General features: G+C 33.7%; 1 protein-coding gene across 1 annotated transcript; it reads left to right on the forward strand.

Annotated features, from left to right (window-relative positions):
• The first annotated feature begins 10,458 nt into the window (after nt 1–10,458).
• LOC106135644 (CAPA peptides) lies at nt 10,459–18,446 on the forward strand. Its single transcript, XM_060950385.1, has 5 exons — nt 10,459–10,560; nt 13,657–13,728; nt 16,799–16,915; nt 17,538–17,720; nt 17,975–18,446. Exons 2-5 carry the CDS (start codon nt 13,662–13,664, stop codon nt 18,070–18,072), a joined length of 465 nt encoding a protein of 154 aa, XP_060806368.1. The 5' UTR covers nt 10,459–10,560; nt 13,657–13,661; the 3' UTR covers nt 18,073–18,446.
• Nucleotides 18,447–19,663: the final 1,217 nt, after the last annotated feature.

The following is a 19,663-nucleotide window of genomic DNA, read 5'->3' on the forward strand; positions in this document are numbered from 1 at the left end:
TTTTCGTAAGTGATAGGCATGATCTTTATGTGAACATAAATACCTGGGTCAGTTTATGGCTTTTGAGCAGGACTTCGCATTTAGAAAATAAAGGGTGAAGGTTAGTCGGTGTATAATCGGTAGATTTTATGTGAAAACATTACAAACATACATGATCAAAACACAAATGTTTGCTCTACAATATAAGCGGGTTTTCGATCAATCAATCGATTTAGTTAAATCTTTCGTAAGTAAGTAGTGATCATTTCTAATAGGTGTTGGACAAGATAAAAAATATGTTGATTCTATCATTTTGAAATATGAAGGTATATTAATAAAACCAAAATAAAATAAACGGTGTCAATTATTTAATTATTAGGTCCTTACATATAAAATTGGCGTTTGGTATAGGAGAAACAAAAAGTCGAATATTTTTAATATAATATATTTATTTAATCAAAGTAAGAACCATTATTATCTATGCACTAAATTTGTGATTAAAGTGGCCAGCACAAGAAAATGCCAATTTAATATGTAAGGACCTATTATTATAAAGTAAGTAAGAAATATTAACAATTTTTGTTTAATAAGTACTTTCTAATGGTGGTCAAGTTGTGTTATTGAAATCCAGGAACAAATACCTAAAATAAATTTAATGACTTTCAACATTTATGATAAACTTAAAAAAAAATATATAGTTACATAATCTCCCTTAAATTATAAAGTTAATGAAACTTTAGTGCTCACCTTAAATAACTTCTAAAGTGAAATCCAAGTTATTGCCGCGGCAATAACCACAACAATCTTCAACTGGCCGTTGAAAACATCACTAACAACATATATTCCTAACTGAAATGTCCACAAAGCCTTTTTATTCTATAAAGTAGGTTTCTTTGTACGTTGCGGGCTGAAAAACACGCAAATGCAAATTCCCGCCAAACGAAACGTCAAACTGTCAAACGCGCGAACATCGCGCCTCTGCTTCTGAATAAAGGCGCCACTTCACTGATTACAAAACACAATCTCACGTGGAACGGTGTTCTGTGTGGTACAGCCCTATAACTATAACAGCATCATTCGTCTACGGGCAGAAAGGGACAACTACATAGCCCTCTGCAAGCGCCCATTGTAAACTGCTTACTGCATTGAGGACTGCTCATTTGAGCGACAGAGATGCCTATCTTTCCTTTGTGCACGGCCTTAATCGCGCAACGCCCATTTCTCATTTAACCCCCCAGTGGTGGGGTAAACTTGGACAGTTTAAAATTATCTATTATAATAAAATTATTTCACAAAATAAGGGGTTGGTTATGGTAATGATGTGTTTAATTTATGTCTATATCCTTATCTTCAGAACCGACAGTTATGACAGTTGCTTAACTCATGGTATAATTAAATTTATTTTAGCTTGTTTCGAAGACGTCATGTCTTTAAGCAAACAAGTATATATATAAATAGCATATTAAGTGGTACATAAAACTAAAGTTATCGTAGTTTAAAAATTTTGCTACAAATAGATTACCTAATGTTTTTAAATTGTTGGAACTGCTTTAAAACAGAATAGGTAGTAAAGTAGGATTTCTATGTAAACACTGTTTTCTAATCAATCAATAATGTTGCACTTTGAATCCTTGATTGAATTTTAAATCCACACAGTCTTGAACGAAAACCAAATATTAAATATTATCTATGGATATACACCTAAGAGATAACACTAACAGAAAGCATACAAAGCTAAAACAAGCTTTTATTTAAGAGTCCAAGGATTCAACCCTTTTTCACTAAGGTTGTCTCTTTCTCACGTCAACTAATAGGCTAACAGGCGCTTATTCCATCTCTTTTCATTGCTCACTTGTCATATTGGTGTAATAAGCGTCTAATAGAAGTGAAGAAAAAACGACTTTACCTTCGAATGATTAGGTTTATTTTGATTTGAAAATGTAAGTTCCAGTTCCTGTCAACATTTGCGGTCGAGTTTCGTGGTTTATCTCCCCCGCACAAATTGTTAGTCACACAAACATTATCTTTGACCAATGGTACGTAACCGCGAAGCTTTTCCAGCCAATCAACGCTGAACAAAATTTTAAAATCGCGCGTTTTCGAATTTGAATTTTTCTTTTTCGAATCGGTTTTTAAAATGCAACGATCTTTTTATATTCTGGCGTTATCTACAAACCGTTTTTTTAAACTAAATGAGTTTTTAAAGTGTTTCTGTCTCTCTACTCCCGTAATGAAGTCACTTGTATATACTTGTACGTATATATTATACTATCTCATAACTTGGTCGGTCGTCGGTGGATGAATCTGTAAGTTGTCGGGTTATAAACGTGTGATGCGCAAAAGGCACAGGTTCAAATCCCACCGCAGCCATGTATGTAAGTACCAATGACTATTTTCGGAGTAAGGTACATTTGATTGAATAATAACCGGTGCTCTTACGGTGAGGAGAACCTCATCATGAGGAAACTAGAAGTTTTTTATGGATTAATATGACCATATTAAGACAATACTATTTCCCAAAGAAAAATTACTAGGCTGGGTTAATATGGCAACAGATCATCAGAATAAACCATGAAACTTGGGTACTAAATTAACTAAATAAGTACATATTATTTGATGAGTAAATATGTCTGTAACATCAGCCAGTGTCTTTTCTAAAGTAAAAGATGTTTTAAAAAATTAAATATCTGAACATAACGACATATCTGAAAATAATAATGAAATATCTGAAAGAATCAGACACACACATTTATCACTTCTTTATTAAGTAAAGGTAAGTGCCTTTAGGTATTTTATTTAAATCGCTCAAGGATAGAATTATGGTTCATACATAGTGGCAGGGTACTATCCCAATGCCTATGAGAATAATCAAGTTTGAAAGTCTTTTCCTTCATTGACTTTTAGGTACAATATGCACGGGAAAAGGAGCAGCGGACAAACATTAAGTATTTTTCTCTTTTAGAACAGCATAAAATTTTTTTTGATAACGATTTTAATTTTGATTGAAGAAAGCAAAGAATAAGTAGTTGGTTAATCTATGTATGACTCTCTTCTGAGATAATACTTACTTACATTACTTTGAATGCTTCTCTTCTCGATGTGAAGAAAACCTACACATTAAGTAATTTTAATGGCATACTAGTATATACAATACAAGATAATGAGTAAAAATTTTATTCAAAATATATTATTCATTTAGTTCAAAGTAGCACTGCAGTTAGGTATAGGGATACCGTCCGACCTCCGTCCGTGACTATATGAACCCCTGTTCGTGACTAGGTGTATGAAGTCGATTCATATAATCATTTATTATACCTTCTCCTGGATCGTGGTTGTTAGTGAAACCTGAGCTTCGCCCCAGGGCCTTGACCGAGACTTACTTTCGGAGGATGATGATGTATTGAACTATGTCTTGAAATAACCCTGTCCCTTTGGGCGCTGTAAGATTATATTAGTACTGATACTCGTGATTTTGTCTTAGACTCAAAAAGAAAAAGTCTATAACACGAAAGATTTTGAACTTTGTATCAACTGTAATTGTATGTTTTAATAGGGCAATTATCTAAGTGTTTTATCTATTTATCTATTTTTAATTTATTTAACCAAAACCATCATGTATGAGTTAGTAATACTTGCGTCCTCACGGTTTTGAAGATGAGCCGGAGGTGCGTCTATGATACTGAACACCGAAGATCCTGGGTTGGGTAAGTTTTTACATGTAGCGTCACCCCTCCACAACCTTCACAGGTGCACCTTATTAATATTAGTTATATCCAATAAATTCGATGTGCAGATTTCCTCAGTTTTGCCTCACCGTAAGAGCATCACTTAGCAAATAAAATTATTGAACAGAATAGAATAGATATTTATTTGCTTTTGACTAGGGTTTACAAAAGGTGTATAACAAAACATATTTCCTCCTGGTCAGCCGTTAATTATAGCATGCAAATTATTATAAACTCAGAAAGCTACTGTAGGATTTGAATCTATGTCACTCTGTGCATATCCCCTTTTATTCGGCCTTAATAACCACTCGACTATCAATGCTCTCTGTTGTAACTTTACATGCACCCACCTTGTTAATAATGTGTAGTAACATTTTAATCAACTTATTTAAAAAACCATGAAAAAACGAGTTGGAATTAAAAAGCAGCGTTGCTGCATTTGCATAATAATTGCAGTCGTGTAGGAAGTCCGCCCAGTGGCTGCGGCGCATATTTCTACATGCATTAGCTTTGTGTGCATTTTATCACAAAGTACGTTTTGTTAGTGAGAGGTCAGTTGGAAATGGTTAGTTATTTTATGGGAAATAGATTCCTGATATAATAGGTACTTACTATGTAACCTAAAGACCATTTCATTATTTATTACTTAACCAATTTTGTTGCACACATACTTTTTATATTTTGTCAAAATCAGATCAGCGGTTCGAAAGTTACGCGATTCGCAAAAAAAAATATTCCTCCTTACGTTGATATGTAGATAATAAGGCATAGTCGCCATTTACGATTTATAACTTGAACAAGATAGAGAGCCTAAACTATGCCGCAAACAATGTTGATGCAAAATATATTTCTTAAATAGCAAAAGTAATTAATTATTACATCTGTTATTTTACTTTGCTTTTTCTTCAGGTTGTAAATAAAATAATTGTATTTTTCAACAAAGGGCTAAAGTATCAAAAGTTTACCTCTAATTCCGTTTATAGAAAAATTGAATATCTTAAATATAAAATTGTCGTGTCACAATGTTCGTTCCCGTACTCCTCCCAAACGGCTTTACCGATTCTCATGGAATTTTGTTTGTATATTGAGTAGATCTGAGAATCGGCCAACATCTATTTTTCATACCCCTTAGTGATAAGGGCTGTTCACCCTGTACATTTTTTTAGCTAGAAAAAAAATATTTTTTTTTTCTAGCTAAAAAAATATTTATATGGCAAAAACACGTTTGCCACAGCCTAGTAGTAGATAAAAAAAGAGAAGCGTTGTAGATTCTCGTCGTAGCGCGCTACGCCGTAGCGAATGCTACGAGCTGCATTCGACATCGACGTGTTGATTTTTTTCTATCAATTTTTTGCAACTCCACTCACCAAATTTTTATTGTGTATTTATCTCTTCTCTAATAATTTGAAATATATAGTTAATGAAGTTAGAGATTAAGGGTTACATGTAGCCATTTAAGTTAATTTATTTTATAATTATAAAACGATACGTATTTTACTTTTACTACAAAAATATGTTTTTACTAGGAACGTTTTATTATATGTAGGTAATATTTTTACTTTACGTTTATTATTTTTTTAACGGTATCTTAAACTTAAAAAACAAAAATTTAATTTTATGTAAAAGGAAATAATTTATATCGATTATACACAAACTTTATATTTAATATTATTAAAAGTTAAAATAGCATAGGTTAATGCTCTTTATTTTCACTTTAAGGCAATTTTTCTTGTTTGGAGTGCTACTACTGACATCTATTTTGGAGACTAATAAAGAAAATATCAGCTACCCCACCAGAGATGGCGCTCGTTAACTATTTATTTTAACAGGGGGTGCATGCTGTTGCTTTTGGAGTGCTTATGAAAAGCATTCTCTAATGTATGCTCATGAGTTATCGCTACCCTTGAAGAGATGGCGTTAGTTAGTTTTTATGTGCTTACTAGCATAGTATTAAATAGTACGTTATGGAAAGTGTAGATTATAGTGACTGCATTTTCTATACTTAGACATGACCTTTCTGTTTAAAACGCTGTTGCTCTGTCTATACCGTTAGAGATAAAGGCGCGACATGCATGAAAAATCAGCATATAACAGACTAAAAAAACTTATGATTTTAAAGCACCCTATTTTTCTTATGTTTAATACCTACATAACTAATTAATCAATAACAATTAGCTACCAATGATAAGAACTGATGTAATTAATTCATTTATTTTATTTTTGTTTAGATACCAATTCATGTACACAAAAACATATACATAGGAATGATAAACACAAAAAATAATAGAACTAGATAAGACCTACAAAATTAAGTCTTAAGGTTATTTGCAACGAAGTAAACAGAGACTTTTTAATTAATGGAGGTTATACACTAATTAAGTACCGATTGCCGCCATGATGTCAGTATTAGAGCTGCAGGTAGGTGCAATATTACCAGATTACCATAGATGTAAAATAAAACTAAATATATTCAGAAGGCACATCTTCATTGTGAGGGAACCAATACTAATATTTTGAAAAGTAAATTAAATAGTAATAATTGACATTAATAACTAATCACGGGTTACAAACCTATTACAGGTTAAAAGAAAAATCGTCGTTTCATCAAAAGAAAGAAGTAGGTAGGCGACTTCACAGCATTGCAATTTAAATAAAAGAAAGTCCTTCTGCACACTTTTACTCTATAGACATTAGCATTTTATAGTTTTTTTATGACTATTCTTCATTAGCAAGTTCAGTCAGGTTATCATTTACAGAATTATTCTTGTAGGCGATGAGCTAGCAATCTTTCAATATATGAATCTCAATTCTATCATTAAGCCATGCAGCTGAATATGGCATTTCAGTCTTTTCAATATTGTTGGCTTGTTGGATACTCAGGTACCCATCAAGGAATATAGATGTGATTGTATGTGTGTATGTAAAAAAAAAGTTGGCAGGTAATCTGACCTAAACTGAGGCAATGCTTAAATGCTGAGAGAAAGAAAGGAAAAGATTGATGGAATTTATGATATTTTCGAAACTGCTGGATCTGAATCCTCTTCGTTATAACTCCCTTTGCATCCTTTACTTTTCCTAGCTCTGGGAGAACTCTGGCAAAAGAATAGTGATTTGTTAGTGAACTACGCGTGGTTCACTTGTGTATAATATTTGGCGGAAACAACTTACCACTTTATCCACCTATACGTTATATAACTTTTAAGCTATGTTATACATATCATAATGGCGTAGTCCGACACGCACTTAGCCATTTTGGCCTGGCGTACCAAACCCACCCCGGATTCTTCTCCAAAGAGGTGAGGGTGTAGCCAAGATAAACGCCAGGAGGAAGAACATAAAATTACTGTGGGGTTACCTCATTCTGTGTAATTAGTACATTATAAAAAGAAATAGTTGACTTTTACAAACTTAACGTTCATAATCTCCGTTGCTATTAAAAATATATTGAAAGCTCCTCCCCCGCGCTCCGTAATCGCCTTAAGATAATTACAAAGTGAACAAAACACGGCATTCCGTTTTCCTGGACATACATTAAACCAAATTACCTCATTCGGTCTAAGTTAAATTAAAAAATATAAGTAGTACAAAATTTTTGTTTCGCGATAAATTTTTCTTAATACAACCTTTGAATTTTACAAACAGAATAGTCACCCTTACGGCTATAGGCACACCTTAACGTTTAACAGAGTCAGAGAGGTCAGACGACAGACTCGTGTCAATATCATACCTATAGTACCGGCATGGCGAAACTCTTACACCGCCTTCGTCATTGGACATTAAGATTTTATTCTTAGCTAGATTAGCGTGACGTTCCTTCGTAAGTAGTGTACGTGGGCCGAATCTTAGGGCTATCCGATCTCGTATTCAAAAGTGTGATAAACAAATGTCTGAGAGGCAATATAGCGCGATTACTGCTTCGAGATCCGGCAGCTATATTTTTTAACAGTTTTTTTACACCTAGAATTCAATTTAGAATTACCCAACTTCAAATTTGAGTTTATTATTGCTGGACGTTATTTATATTCATCTAAGTGTTATTGTTTTAATTTTCATCAGCATTTGAGTTAAACATACAACTTGCACAATTGTCATTTTAAAACATGTCACGGATTAAGTTTTAAGATTAAAGAGAATATTCTGTAGAACAGCATAATGTTTTCAATGTTGAAAAATCGCAAAAAATTGAGTCAGGTTCATCGTGACGCTCTACAGTGAGCAGACGACAGAAGGTTCACGTTATTAATTTTTTTTCTTGCACTTTATACTGTATCACGATTTCAAGTATCAAGAGCGCTCAGTCAACACTCAGCCAAGTCTTAATATGGTCACGTGCGCAATCTGGCACTCACTCTCAATTTGTGTCCTACGTCTCCTAAGTATTCTAAATAATTCACTAAGCATCACTGCTACCAGAATGAAGAAAAATGAATTAAAACTGTAACTTCGATTACTTGTTCTATTGTCGATATCTATAAAACATTATCTTATTTGATCCATTATAAACAAAACATCAAAATTAACAGGGTAGCTTCTTTTTTTTTAGGAAATAACTGAAAATTTGTGTTTCAATATCGAAGCGTAGACCTTAGGCCCCGAAGTATTTTGGTGAAAGGTGCAACTGAGAATGCGCAATGGGTCTCTTATTCGATGGGCTAACAGCCTGTCAGTTTCTGATTGTATCTATGTATTCGTTTCAGCCGCCAAAAAAAAGATTTTAAATTTCTACTTTAAAAATTACAATAATTTAAAGGGCCTTTCATAGGCGCTATTGCAACTTTTTCCTAATTAGCCCAGTGCGCAGTGCCGTGTGGTTCCCAGCATTTTGAAATAGGACCACGCGATATCTATCCCATGGATGTCGTAAAACGACAAGAGGAAAGGCTAATAAGCTTGGGATTCTTCTTTTAGGCAATAGGCTAGAAATCTGTCATTCTGTTTCTTAAGCCGTAAGGCCGCCTACCCCTCAAGGGATATAGACGTATGTAAGTATATAAAAACTTTTCATTTATTCCAAAATGTATAAAAGAAGCATTTGTTAAAGATTTAATATTTCTTTGTTCTTTAAATCGAATAATCCAATGGCTCTTAATTAAGATTATCTGATTATAAGTCAAGTTTTAACTCGTGATTTGAATCAAAGAACCAAAAAAAGTTTTTTTTGGGTACATAGCCAAGGCTTTTATGTGAAGTGTAATATAGTTTGTTTACCCATGATTTTGGCCGTACCGTATACGTTTACCATATTCCGATGGGAACGGTACTTACTTTTTCCGGAATGAAACGTACTCTATAGAGAAGATACAACGTGACGAGATAACAAATATAATATACTAGGTACACGAATCTTTGCATTGGTAAAAGTGGGAGTTTTTAATATCAAGAAAAATGTAATACTGCTGATCTACAGATAGATTTTATTTATAGTCGTTACACATGTACCCCTAAATAAATCAAAACAAATTTCTATGTAATTCGCCTTTTACGACATCCACAGAATAAAATGTGAAGTCCTGCTTAAAAGTCCTTAATACATCTTATAACCTCATCTTTGGATTTTAACCTCAATGTCTCAAGGTCATCAGTACAGTTAACTGATGATTTTTCATGAATGTAGGCAGACGAAGCCAAAGAAAAATCCTGGGACCGTGGCAAGTGGACATATGGTCTCTGTCTACCCCTCTGAAAAAAAGGTGTGACGTATGATAATTTAAAAAAAAACATTTTGATATATAAATGAATATGCAAAACGTATGGTAATTTTAAATTTTACGAATTTTATTTTTATAAAGTAAAAATAAGTTAAAAACTGAATATTTGGTATATTGTATCCAGATGAAATTGGCATCAAATAGGGGTGAGCCCTAAATGAATTATATCAAAACTCCGGACGTGATTCCGAAGCCACAGCGGCCAGCGACTCTCAAACTTTGCAACAGTTCACCTCAAAATTCCAAGTATTCTATTGCTAATTGACACAAATTAAATTACAATCGAAGTATTACATAATTTCTAGTAAGTTCAATCAATTTACTTTTGTTTAATTATCAGTTTTATTCCCAAAACTGAACATTAAATTTACTATTCCATTCGATGTTCTAATAAGTACTGTGTGCCTAGGCTTTTTCTTATCATAGGGGTTTCTGATTGCACAGTTTCCCAACCCGACGTTAAAGGTAGCATGTAGGTACCTACTAGCATGGTGAATATTGTGACGAAAAACTATTTAGCTAATCTAACCCAATTTGTTACCAAAAGATGTTTTTTTTTATTTTAAGTGTGCCTATCTATGCACTTTTGTCTTAGACTGTAGGTACATTCGCCCAATAAGTAGATACTAAGTTTTTCGATAATATATGGGTAGACAAAGTGAACAGTCTCAAATACTGGAAAGAAAAACCACGTTCAGCTGTGACAGAATTAAGACACAAATAGTAACAAGTAGCTAACCTGTAACCTAAGTTTTTAAATAATCTATATAAACCGATAAACTCGAATTAAGAGAGTTATGAAGAGTGGATGACGCTAAAGAAGTATGTTAGTATGGTAGCAAGTAGAAAGTTGTAGTCTCTACTTGACTCTCTAGGAAAGAGGCGTGATTTTGTATATGTAAGTACATATACTCATTTTGTAAAACTTTATATACAATTTTAATGCCCGACGTATCCCGAAAGTTTGAGATCCGCTGATGCGAGGGCGTCCTGTCCTATATAAAGTGGTTTCAGCCCGCGTTACAGCATTCAGGAGCAACAGGTAGCGCATCGAGGTGGGCTCACTCTTGTTTCAAACATTTAAATAGTTTAAAAAGAAGTTTTTTTTTTCTTGTAAGTAAATGCACAGACGGTGAACCGCAGAAATAGTAAGTACATTGTACCTCATTACCTGTGTTTTTTTTCTGTTTTTCTTTTTCTTATGGGGCAATAAAAAGTCTATCTATCTATCTACATTTCGAAAGTTCGAAATTAAAAGTTTTGCACAGCAAATTAAAATTGAGCTTTTGTTACTCTGTAGCGCAGTAGTAATGCGCTTGCTTCAGTCACAATATCTCAGGTTGAAGCCTCGGTTAGGGTAATGATAAAAAATCCTTGGAAAAAAATTAAACTGTCTCTTGGGATATGACGGATATTACACACATAATATGTATATACATAACATGTATAGTTCCAACCCGCTAACATATTTTGGAGCTAACTCTATCTATACGTCATTTGTCTGTATATTATAATTTGACTGATGACTAAGATACTTAATTCCACATTTTTTCTTTGTTTTTTTTCTTGGGATTGTCGGTTTCTAGACTGATTTAACATAGCCTTAAACTCCATGTATGTAGGTAGGTACTCAATTTGTGCGTAACTTTTACTGAACCGACCTTTTACTTTGTATCCGGTCTCTATATAATAACATCTCAATCTAACTTCCATTAATAAAACATCCATCAAACGTGGCTTTTGCGTTTTGTAAATATTGGCTCCGACTGTCCCGTAAGGGATTAAGACGTGTTACATATTTTGAGACGTGGTATGAACCTTGTATTTTATATAACTTATTCAAAAAGTAATTCGTGTCGTCCTGGCTTCTATCCCGGCTGCGGCCCACTAAAAGCCCTGATATTCGCAAAGAAAATAGTATAATGAAGTACACGCAGCCGTTTTCGTTCGTTTTTTCATGATAAGTTAACTGGAAAACCCTGACACAGCTTCAATTACGGTTATCTCACTAGTTTTTGTGCTTATTCTTCTTATTCGTATCTTGCGACAGTTAATAAAACTGAACTTGTGGTAGACTGGAAGAAGTGGAGAAAAAGTAGGAAAGAGGAAGAGAAAAAAGTAGGAAAGAGGAATCCAGGCCCGAAGCTTAATTGCGGAGGATGTAACTGGGAACACGCCAAGACGAGGGAGAGAAAAACACGGAAAGGTGACACAGCATAGTACCTACATATTTTTTACTTTTTATTTTTCTTGCAAAAACAAACTAAAATAGAATACCCAGGTTGACTCCTTGCCACAGTAGCGAATATAAAAAGTATCTAGTTAATTTCCTGAATGCACCGCATTCTGCTCGTAACTTATAAATATAAACAGGACAAGACAAAATGTACGTGGTTCCTGATACAATTACTTTTGTTATTTGTAAAAATGTAGTTATACAATTAATAGGTCCAAAGAATGCCAGTTCATTTTTTAGTAATTGTATATTTGTATATTAGTACAAAACCCTTTTTTAATATTATTTTGCCAAGAGGAAGGATTTAGTTACTGCCTACCTCTCCGGGAAAAAGGCGTGATTTTATGTATGGTAAATATATTGACAACGATACTATATTTAATAATGAAAATTTATATTTTAAAGTCTCACAACATCAAAATATTTCTTCATAACGTTACTGGTATACATCTCGATAATCCAAATATCGAGATTTCACAAATTATACTGTAACATGTATCCGAAGTTAACTATTACAAATTACTTTTAAATAAATGATTTTTTTCGCAAATAATCACCAGTAGTGCCGTGTGGTTCCCTGCACGTCGGTCGTAAATGGCGACTAAGGGATAGGCTTACAAACTTGGGATTCTTTTTTAGGCGATGGGCTAGCAACCTGTCACTATTTGAATCTCAATTCAAAAATCATTAAGCCAAATAGCTAAACGCGGCCATTCAGTCTTTTCAAGACTGGTGGCTCTGTCTACCCCGCAAGGGATATAGACGTGACCATATGTATTTATGTATGTAATCACCAGTACTACAAATAACTACCAGGTAATAAAACTAGTACGCTAAGTCGTTGACGGAACCCCAAAGACGCATAAAAATGAAAACTTTACCTCTGATTTATCTCATCCTCTATTCAAATGAACGCCAAGACGAAACTTTTATAATTCTTTTGTAACCCCGTGTAAAGTGCACAATGAATGGAAAAAACTGAAAAATGATGCAAAATATACACCGGGAAAGTCTGAGTCCACAAAGGTATTAATGTTTGGAATGAATTACAAAAGGTACGTTTGTTTTATGAAGTTGTAAGTATGTCGAGAAAAATTGAATTAAATTATTTTTCATAATGCTAAAGTTTGTTAGGATGTATTAATGTGTGTATGATTGTTAGTCTTTCACGAAAATCGGTAGAATATAACCTGGAATTGCATGTAAGGTACTTTTCTCTTGAAATTGCCACGGGAACGAAGCCCCGGGTCGCGGCTAGTATATATCATATATGATATAGAGATCTATTTAAAGAATATCCGATAAGTTCATTTTCATAACTCAATTTAACTACAGGTTTTATCTTTCTATCAAATCTTTAGACAACCTACATACCTACGTAATATAACTTACATTTAAACTTCTAAAGATTAAAGATAGAATATTATTTTAAGTACGTAACGATATGAATGCTTAAGCGTCTATAAGATGCTTACGAACATTTTAGCTTGTGGTTTAATAATATTTGTTGCGGTTCTCACGTGAAACGATTAAGTTTATAATTTCATACTGCGAGCTGGTAGTTTGAATTAGTAATGAACTTTTGGTAATATAGATCAGAGAGAAATGTTAAAAAGGAGTATTGCGGCAGAGGGTGTAATTGGGAGCACTTCAAGATGGGGAAAGGAGAGGCAGAACCTTTTTAATTTATCCATTAAGTTTCACTTTTCATTTCGATAGTCTTAATATGTTTTTAATTTATTGGTTTATCGTATGATATTTACATACATACAATTACGTCTTTTTTCTTTTACGGGGTAGACAGAGCTATCAGTCTCAAAAAGACTATAAGACCATGACCAGTGTTGAGATTGAAAAAGTGACATAGGTCGGTTGCTAGTATAGACCATTAAAAGAAGAATCCTAAATTTATTAGCATAATATTAAACACAAAATATAAACCTTGTGGTTCGCTCAAATCTTAATCCGCACTCTACATTTGAAAGTAACCCTATGTGTTTGTTCCCAGGCGCCATGCAGTCAATAGTGCGAGTAGCCGTCTGTCTCATCCTCCTCACGTCCGTCCTGGCGAGTGCTTACCGTAAGTGTTTGTCACTGGGCTCATGTGACACGGCTTTATGACGCCAACTTACTTCCCTACTAACTTTAATAATAGCGGACCGATCTGATGCCGTAAGGTTCCAGGAACTTTCGAATAAGACCACTTCATGTGTCTTCAGAAGAGGCGAATTGGTTTGGTGTAGATTTTTCATGATTCAATAAACGTTAGGTTAGGCAAAGGTTGCGGAGAACAGACGCAAGTTGTTTTTATGTAAAATTTTAACCCAAAACTAATCCAAGATTTTCTCATAAATGTTATTTAATATGCCTCGTAATTTTTACCGTATTAACAAGATGTTTCCTGGTGCTAACTGTATTATTTTTCAGTTAAAAAAAAGCAGAGCATGTTCAGAAAACATAATGCGCGCTCTATAGGCGAAAGGGACTCTGGTTTATGTTAATTTTAATATAGTGACTGTCTCCAACTGAGACGTCCTACTGAGACTTTTATATTTATCATTTATCGAGCTAGAACAAATATAGTGTTGTTTTTCTAAGCGATCACACACATTTGTATCGCTTTTGAGTAATTACATGCAAATATACAGAAAGTTTAATTTGGGAAAACATAAACAATATTTATTTTATCCTTATTTATATAACGTAGAAGCCACTACTTAGAAGCGTAGCGGTGCGTCCAATCTTCTAGATAGAGATATAAACTTACGTAGATTTTCTGAGGTTTTTGGAACTTCTAACAAACATACAAACTCGTTTCTTTTTTACCTTTACCTTTAGTTTTGTTGCCTTAATGTTTCAAGAGTGCAATGCTATCGGTACAAATATTACGCAACTTGCTATAAGTTTTCTTTCTGATTTTCTTTTGGTGCTATAAAGAGTTAATTTATCTATTTATGTTATTCAGAAGGTCTTAACTACAAATATATGAATAATCTCTACATTTAAATTGTGTTATAGATGTACAGAAGCCCACCAAATTAATTCTTGAATGTTTTCACAATTCCAACTCATTCATAACTCCATAATTCTTGTAATTTTTGTATGCGTTTGAGGCTTAACCTCGCGGATTATTCAGATTTACAAGTCAACAGTAGAAAGCGGTTTATGAAATTTTATTGCTATACTTACGAAGAATTCTCAAAATTTACAGATAAACAAAAAGATTGTAATGTTTGAGTATCAATAATAGTAGTAGTAAGTAAACTTTATGCTTAAAATAAAATATTAATTGTTTGTCGATTACAACTTTCGTACAATCATTAATGTGATTATATGACCTATTTAGTAATGTGTAAAGATCTAGTTTCAACCTACCCCTCCGGATGAGAAGCGTGATTTTTGTACATAAAAGTTGAAAATTTCTGGTAGGTATATCCGTTTCTTTTACAGATTGACATACAAAATTAGGAGGAAACACAATCACCGCCGCGAGTGTTTCAAAATTTTTAATTTTGTTCTTGTTTTCTCACGATAATTTGTTCCAAATTAGATTACAATTTAATTTATGTTTAAAATTCACAAGACAAAGATATTTTTATTTATGTAGTCAACAAATAAAAGGTCAAATGGGTTGCAGAAGGAACATGTTAATTTTATTTTTTTTAAATATTATGTACCTACTTATTGTATAGCTAATTGGTGGTCTCTCACGCGTTAAGTTTCTTCCCTTTGTAAAGTCTTCAAATTAACACTTAATGGAAGATTTGCCACCATCGTTAAGGGCGGGCGGTACTTAATAGATTCTAAGAATACTTTAAGTTGAGGGATCTATAATAAGAAGTTTAGGAGTAACATATAATTGTCTCACACGTTCTCATTTGTACTAATTGGAAATTTCAAATTAATTTTGAAATTTCATTTTGGTATTTGTGAATGTACAACTTTCAAATTGGCCTCTGTGGCATTAGTGTGTTGTGCATGCCTCTGATATACAAGACCCCGAGTTCGAAACACGGTCAAAGTATAAAACCGTTTATATATCGATCGATATTCGTTGAGTTAGCATCACACAATGCAAGCCCCAAAAATTGGAAGCGTATTCATTAATATTGAAACATAAATAAATTATCAACCCACCTTTACTACATAGTTCACTTTCTTACCTCTGATCTTTTGCTAGATTTATTAGAGATAAAATTTTATTAAACAACCCGTCAATGTTACACAGATGATGACTGGGTTTTTCCTAAGTAGACCGCATTCCGTTTAGGTAAAAAAAATTGCTATCCTGATAAAGATACATGAGTGAAGTTTTGAAAAATTTTAAAATATTTGTGAACCGAATATTTCGAAAAAAAAACTGAAGCATTAAAGATATTGGAAAAATGCTCGAATCTATATTGAAATCGATGGCGGTTCTCGATTAGATACACCTACAGGTGTCACGGTGGCCATTTGTCACCCAATTTGAGAATAGACCCCGCTGTAGGTTTATTATTTACCACTATTTTTCCGACATGCCGACCTAAATTCATCCCTTTCAAGTCAATTTAGGAAAGCAGTTTCCATTTTCTGGAAATCTTTTTTTTTTTTTGTTCAAAAATAGTACACTCGATCAAATAAATTTATACTAATATGCGTATTTAATTTGCAATTATTTTCCCTAATTGAATAAAATATGTCGTGTTGTTCCCGACCACAAGAGAAAAAAGAATAGAATAACACCATCTCTGTCCCATGGATGTCGTCAAAAGCGACTAAGGGATAGGCTTGTAAACTTCCTGTTACTATTTCAATCTCAATTCTATCATTAAGCCAAATAACAGCTGAATGTTGGCGTGACCGTTGTCTCTGTCTTTCCCGCAAGGGATATAGACATGATTATATGTATATATGTATTGGATTAAAACACATTGTTGTTTTGTATTTTTGTAACCTTTTCACGCTTGGCAGACTTAGTTTACCACAAAAGACAAAGTATCTTTCATCCGGAAAAAATACTGTTATCGTTGAAACTGGATGTAAACTCAAGTCTAAAAAAAACTAGTTCACCTGTTTGCATGTATACTCAAGCAAAGCCTATTTATAGCTTTGCTTTAATATACATGCTATATAAAGCTTTTAGCTAGTAATTTTTTCTTCTTCATCAGACAACAGTGCAAAGCTCCGTCGAGATGGCGTGCTGAATTTGTACCCGTTCCCGCGCGTGGGCCGCGCCAGCCGACACACGTGGCAGGTCCCATTACCCCCCAGCGAAATGTATTTAGGTAACCTAACTTTTCCTCACACTCTCTTTTTTGTTTAGTGGAAATGTATTGAGGTAATCTCTAGAAAGATATTATTTTTATTTATTAACTAGTTGATGCCCACGACTTAATTCGAGTGATTGAACGAGTTTTGTTAAGATGTCATTTCTATATTTCCTATAGTTTAGGTAGACCATCATGGTGCTGCATCAGGTGTTCCAGATTTCAGATATTTATACCACATTAGGCTGAGAAGTTGTAATTTTTATATATTGATTGATAAAAATATGCATGGCATTTCTTATTTGTAATGTAATTTGTTCGACATTTATCATATACGTCTACTGTACTTAAGATAACTAACGCTACACTAATTCCGTACAATGAAAGATTTGCTTTGAAGAGAAGGAAGGCTTACTACATACACCGGGAGGCTTCAACCTCCCGCTTGAAAAGGTAGCAAGTCAACACGAGATTTTTGCAAAAATCGTATAGCATAAATTGATAATAATTGCACATAATAAACTTAGGTCAAGTAATTTTTTTTGTTAAATTTTTTGTCAAAACTTATGGGTTAGAGGTAACTAACAGGTTTGAAAAATCTAAAATGCTTTAAGCTATTTGATTTTTTTTTTAAATACAGAATACGAGCCACTAGAGAAGCGGCAATTGTACGCGTTCCCGCGGGTGGGTCGCGGCGATCCGTCTCTGTTCCAGGACGCCCTCCGTTCTGACATGCAGCTGCCAAAGCGCCGCGGGGTCTCGGACAACAACGGCATGTGGTTCGGGCCTAGGGTCGGCAGGTCCTTCAAGAGCGAGGATGATGGTAAGGTTCAGTTAACACACACTTTAGCTAGGAAAACATGAGAATGATACATATTTTTTGTGTTTTTAAAATAATCACGTATTAAGACTGTCACAGATACAGCTTTTAGCAATTATTTATAGGCATAAATTTATTGATCCTTTTGTCTTTGGGATGATGAAGATAACTAACAAAATCAATATTTATCTACACATTTCTTTGATGATAAGATTGACAGATGGTTAAATTTACATTAATATTTATGTTTTCAACAGATATCACTTTCCAGAACGAAAGCAGAGACCATAGTGACCCCGAACTAATGGACCCCGTACCTGTTGAGCGGGAAAAGAGACAAACTAAACAAAATTAACTTGCATTTCTTCTAAACACGCTGCAATACTAAACTACACGGAATAATGCCCTAAATAAAAGTCTGTTCTAGCATAGAGATAATTTAACGGGTAAATACCAGTTACTATAGCCCAAATGTCCCGTCACTAGTTGCTTGTAAGATTCGATTTATAAAATTATGAATTTGTAAATGGAACTCGTATCATTGGAATTAACTTAATAAATGTAATAAATAAATAGTAGAGTTGTTATATTCTAGTTGCCAGGATTATTTCGAAGGCTGGGTGGATTCTTTTTTTATAGCTTTACTCATAAAATCCACGAAATGATTCTGGCTAACTGTATTAAAGTATTTACGATTAATTGTTTGTAAATCGTCAGTTTATTGAAATAAAGGAGGAGTCTACATGACTGTTGGTGATTTTTTTTAAGCTAGTATCCTGTCTCATCGCGACGAGAACTGTGTAAGTAAGTATATTTATATAAAGGTTTTCTTAAAGAGACAATATAATTGTCACAAAAATTTTTGTTACTTATCATTTTATTAAACGAAAACATCTTTTAAGATTACTAAAAAAAAATACTAGTAAAATTATAAAAGCTGATATGATAAAAACTTTTTCTGCATCGTAGTCTTAGGCGTACCTGATCCCTTAATCTATAACGTTGAAAAAGCATGCCTTCTATCTCTTAAAATCTTCGGATCACTTCAAAGACAAGCCATACGATCTATGTATAAGGCCTGTGGCTTATCCACGAACCTTGACAGGAGTTTAGATGTTATGGATTTAAAGTGAATGATTGTACATTCACTAACATTTAAAACCACTAATTGAAGTTTGTAGTTTGTCCTGATAGTGGTATCAGGAAAAACGTTAGTATATCAATCATTGTTTTTAACTTTACCTTTTGTTGTAATTCTATAGTGCCGATGTAGATTGGTGACCATCTACGTATCTTAACTTTTGAGGCAGCTGCTCTAGTGGAACCTATCACTTAAATTCTTCAACCACGTGGTTTTTCTCTTAACTGTATGCAGAAAATTAAATATTATATTCCAAGAAATATCAGCATCGTAAAATCGTTTTATTATTAGCTTGGAAAGGTATGGGGATTATCTTTTGCACTGGCTGCAAATTAAAAACAAAGGCCATCATAGCATCCCGGGAACAACTAGTTGCGATTTTAATAAGAATAATTAAATATGACACATTTTTTTATTATATTGTATATTAAATATTATATCTATCTCTTTGTAATATGTCAATGGATGCAATTCGTGAAAAATATTTACCGAAAATACTCACATCAATTACCCCCCTGGAATTAGTACAGTTACATGCTCACCTCTCAGGAATACAGCCTGGGGCGCACTTGTAACCATGATCTTGGATGGCGTAAGTCACATTTTAAAGCGAAGTATCTCCCGTTTGACCTTCGCAATATTTTCAAGGGAACCAGTAGAGCGATAAATTATTTCTTTCCCTCAAACTTCTTTTATTATGACGTTAAACGGGATGGATTGCTATCCCGTTTTACGTCATAATAAAAGAAGTGTGAGGAGGAGTTTAACGCGCTATAAAACCGGCGTCGCGCAAGCTATGCCAGCC

This window comes from Amyelois transitella, chromosome 21, assembly GCF_032362555.1.
Source record: "Amyelois transitella isolate CPQ chromosome 21, ilAmyTran1.1, whole genome shotgun sequence".
In the NCBI taxonomy this organism is placed as follows: Eukaryota; Metazoa; Arthropoda; class Insecta; order Lepidoptera; family Pyralidae; genus Amyelois; species Amyelois transitella.

Excerpts from the sequence above, each read along its gene's own strand:
- LOC106135644 (XM_060950385.1), top strand. The coding sequence starts at position 13,662 with ATGCAGTCAATAGTGCGAGTAGCCGTCTGTCTCATCCTCCTCACGTCC. Across the intron at positions 13,729-16,798 it reads CGTCCTGGCGAGTGCTTACC|ACAACAGTGCAAAGCTCCGT; the intron begins GTAAGTGTTTGT and ends CTTCTTCATCAG. Across the intron at positions 17,721-17,974 it reads CTTCAAGAGCGAGGATGATG|ATATCACTTTCCAGAACGAA; the intron begins GTAAGGTTCAGT and ends TGTTTTCAACAG.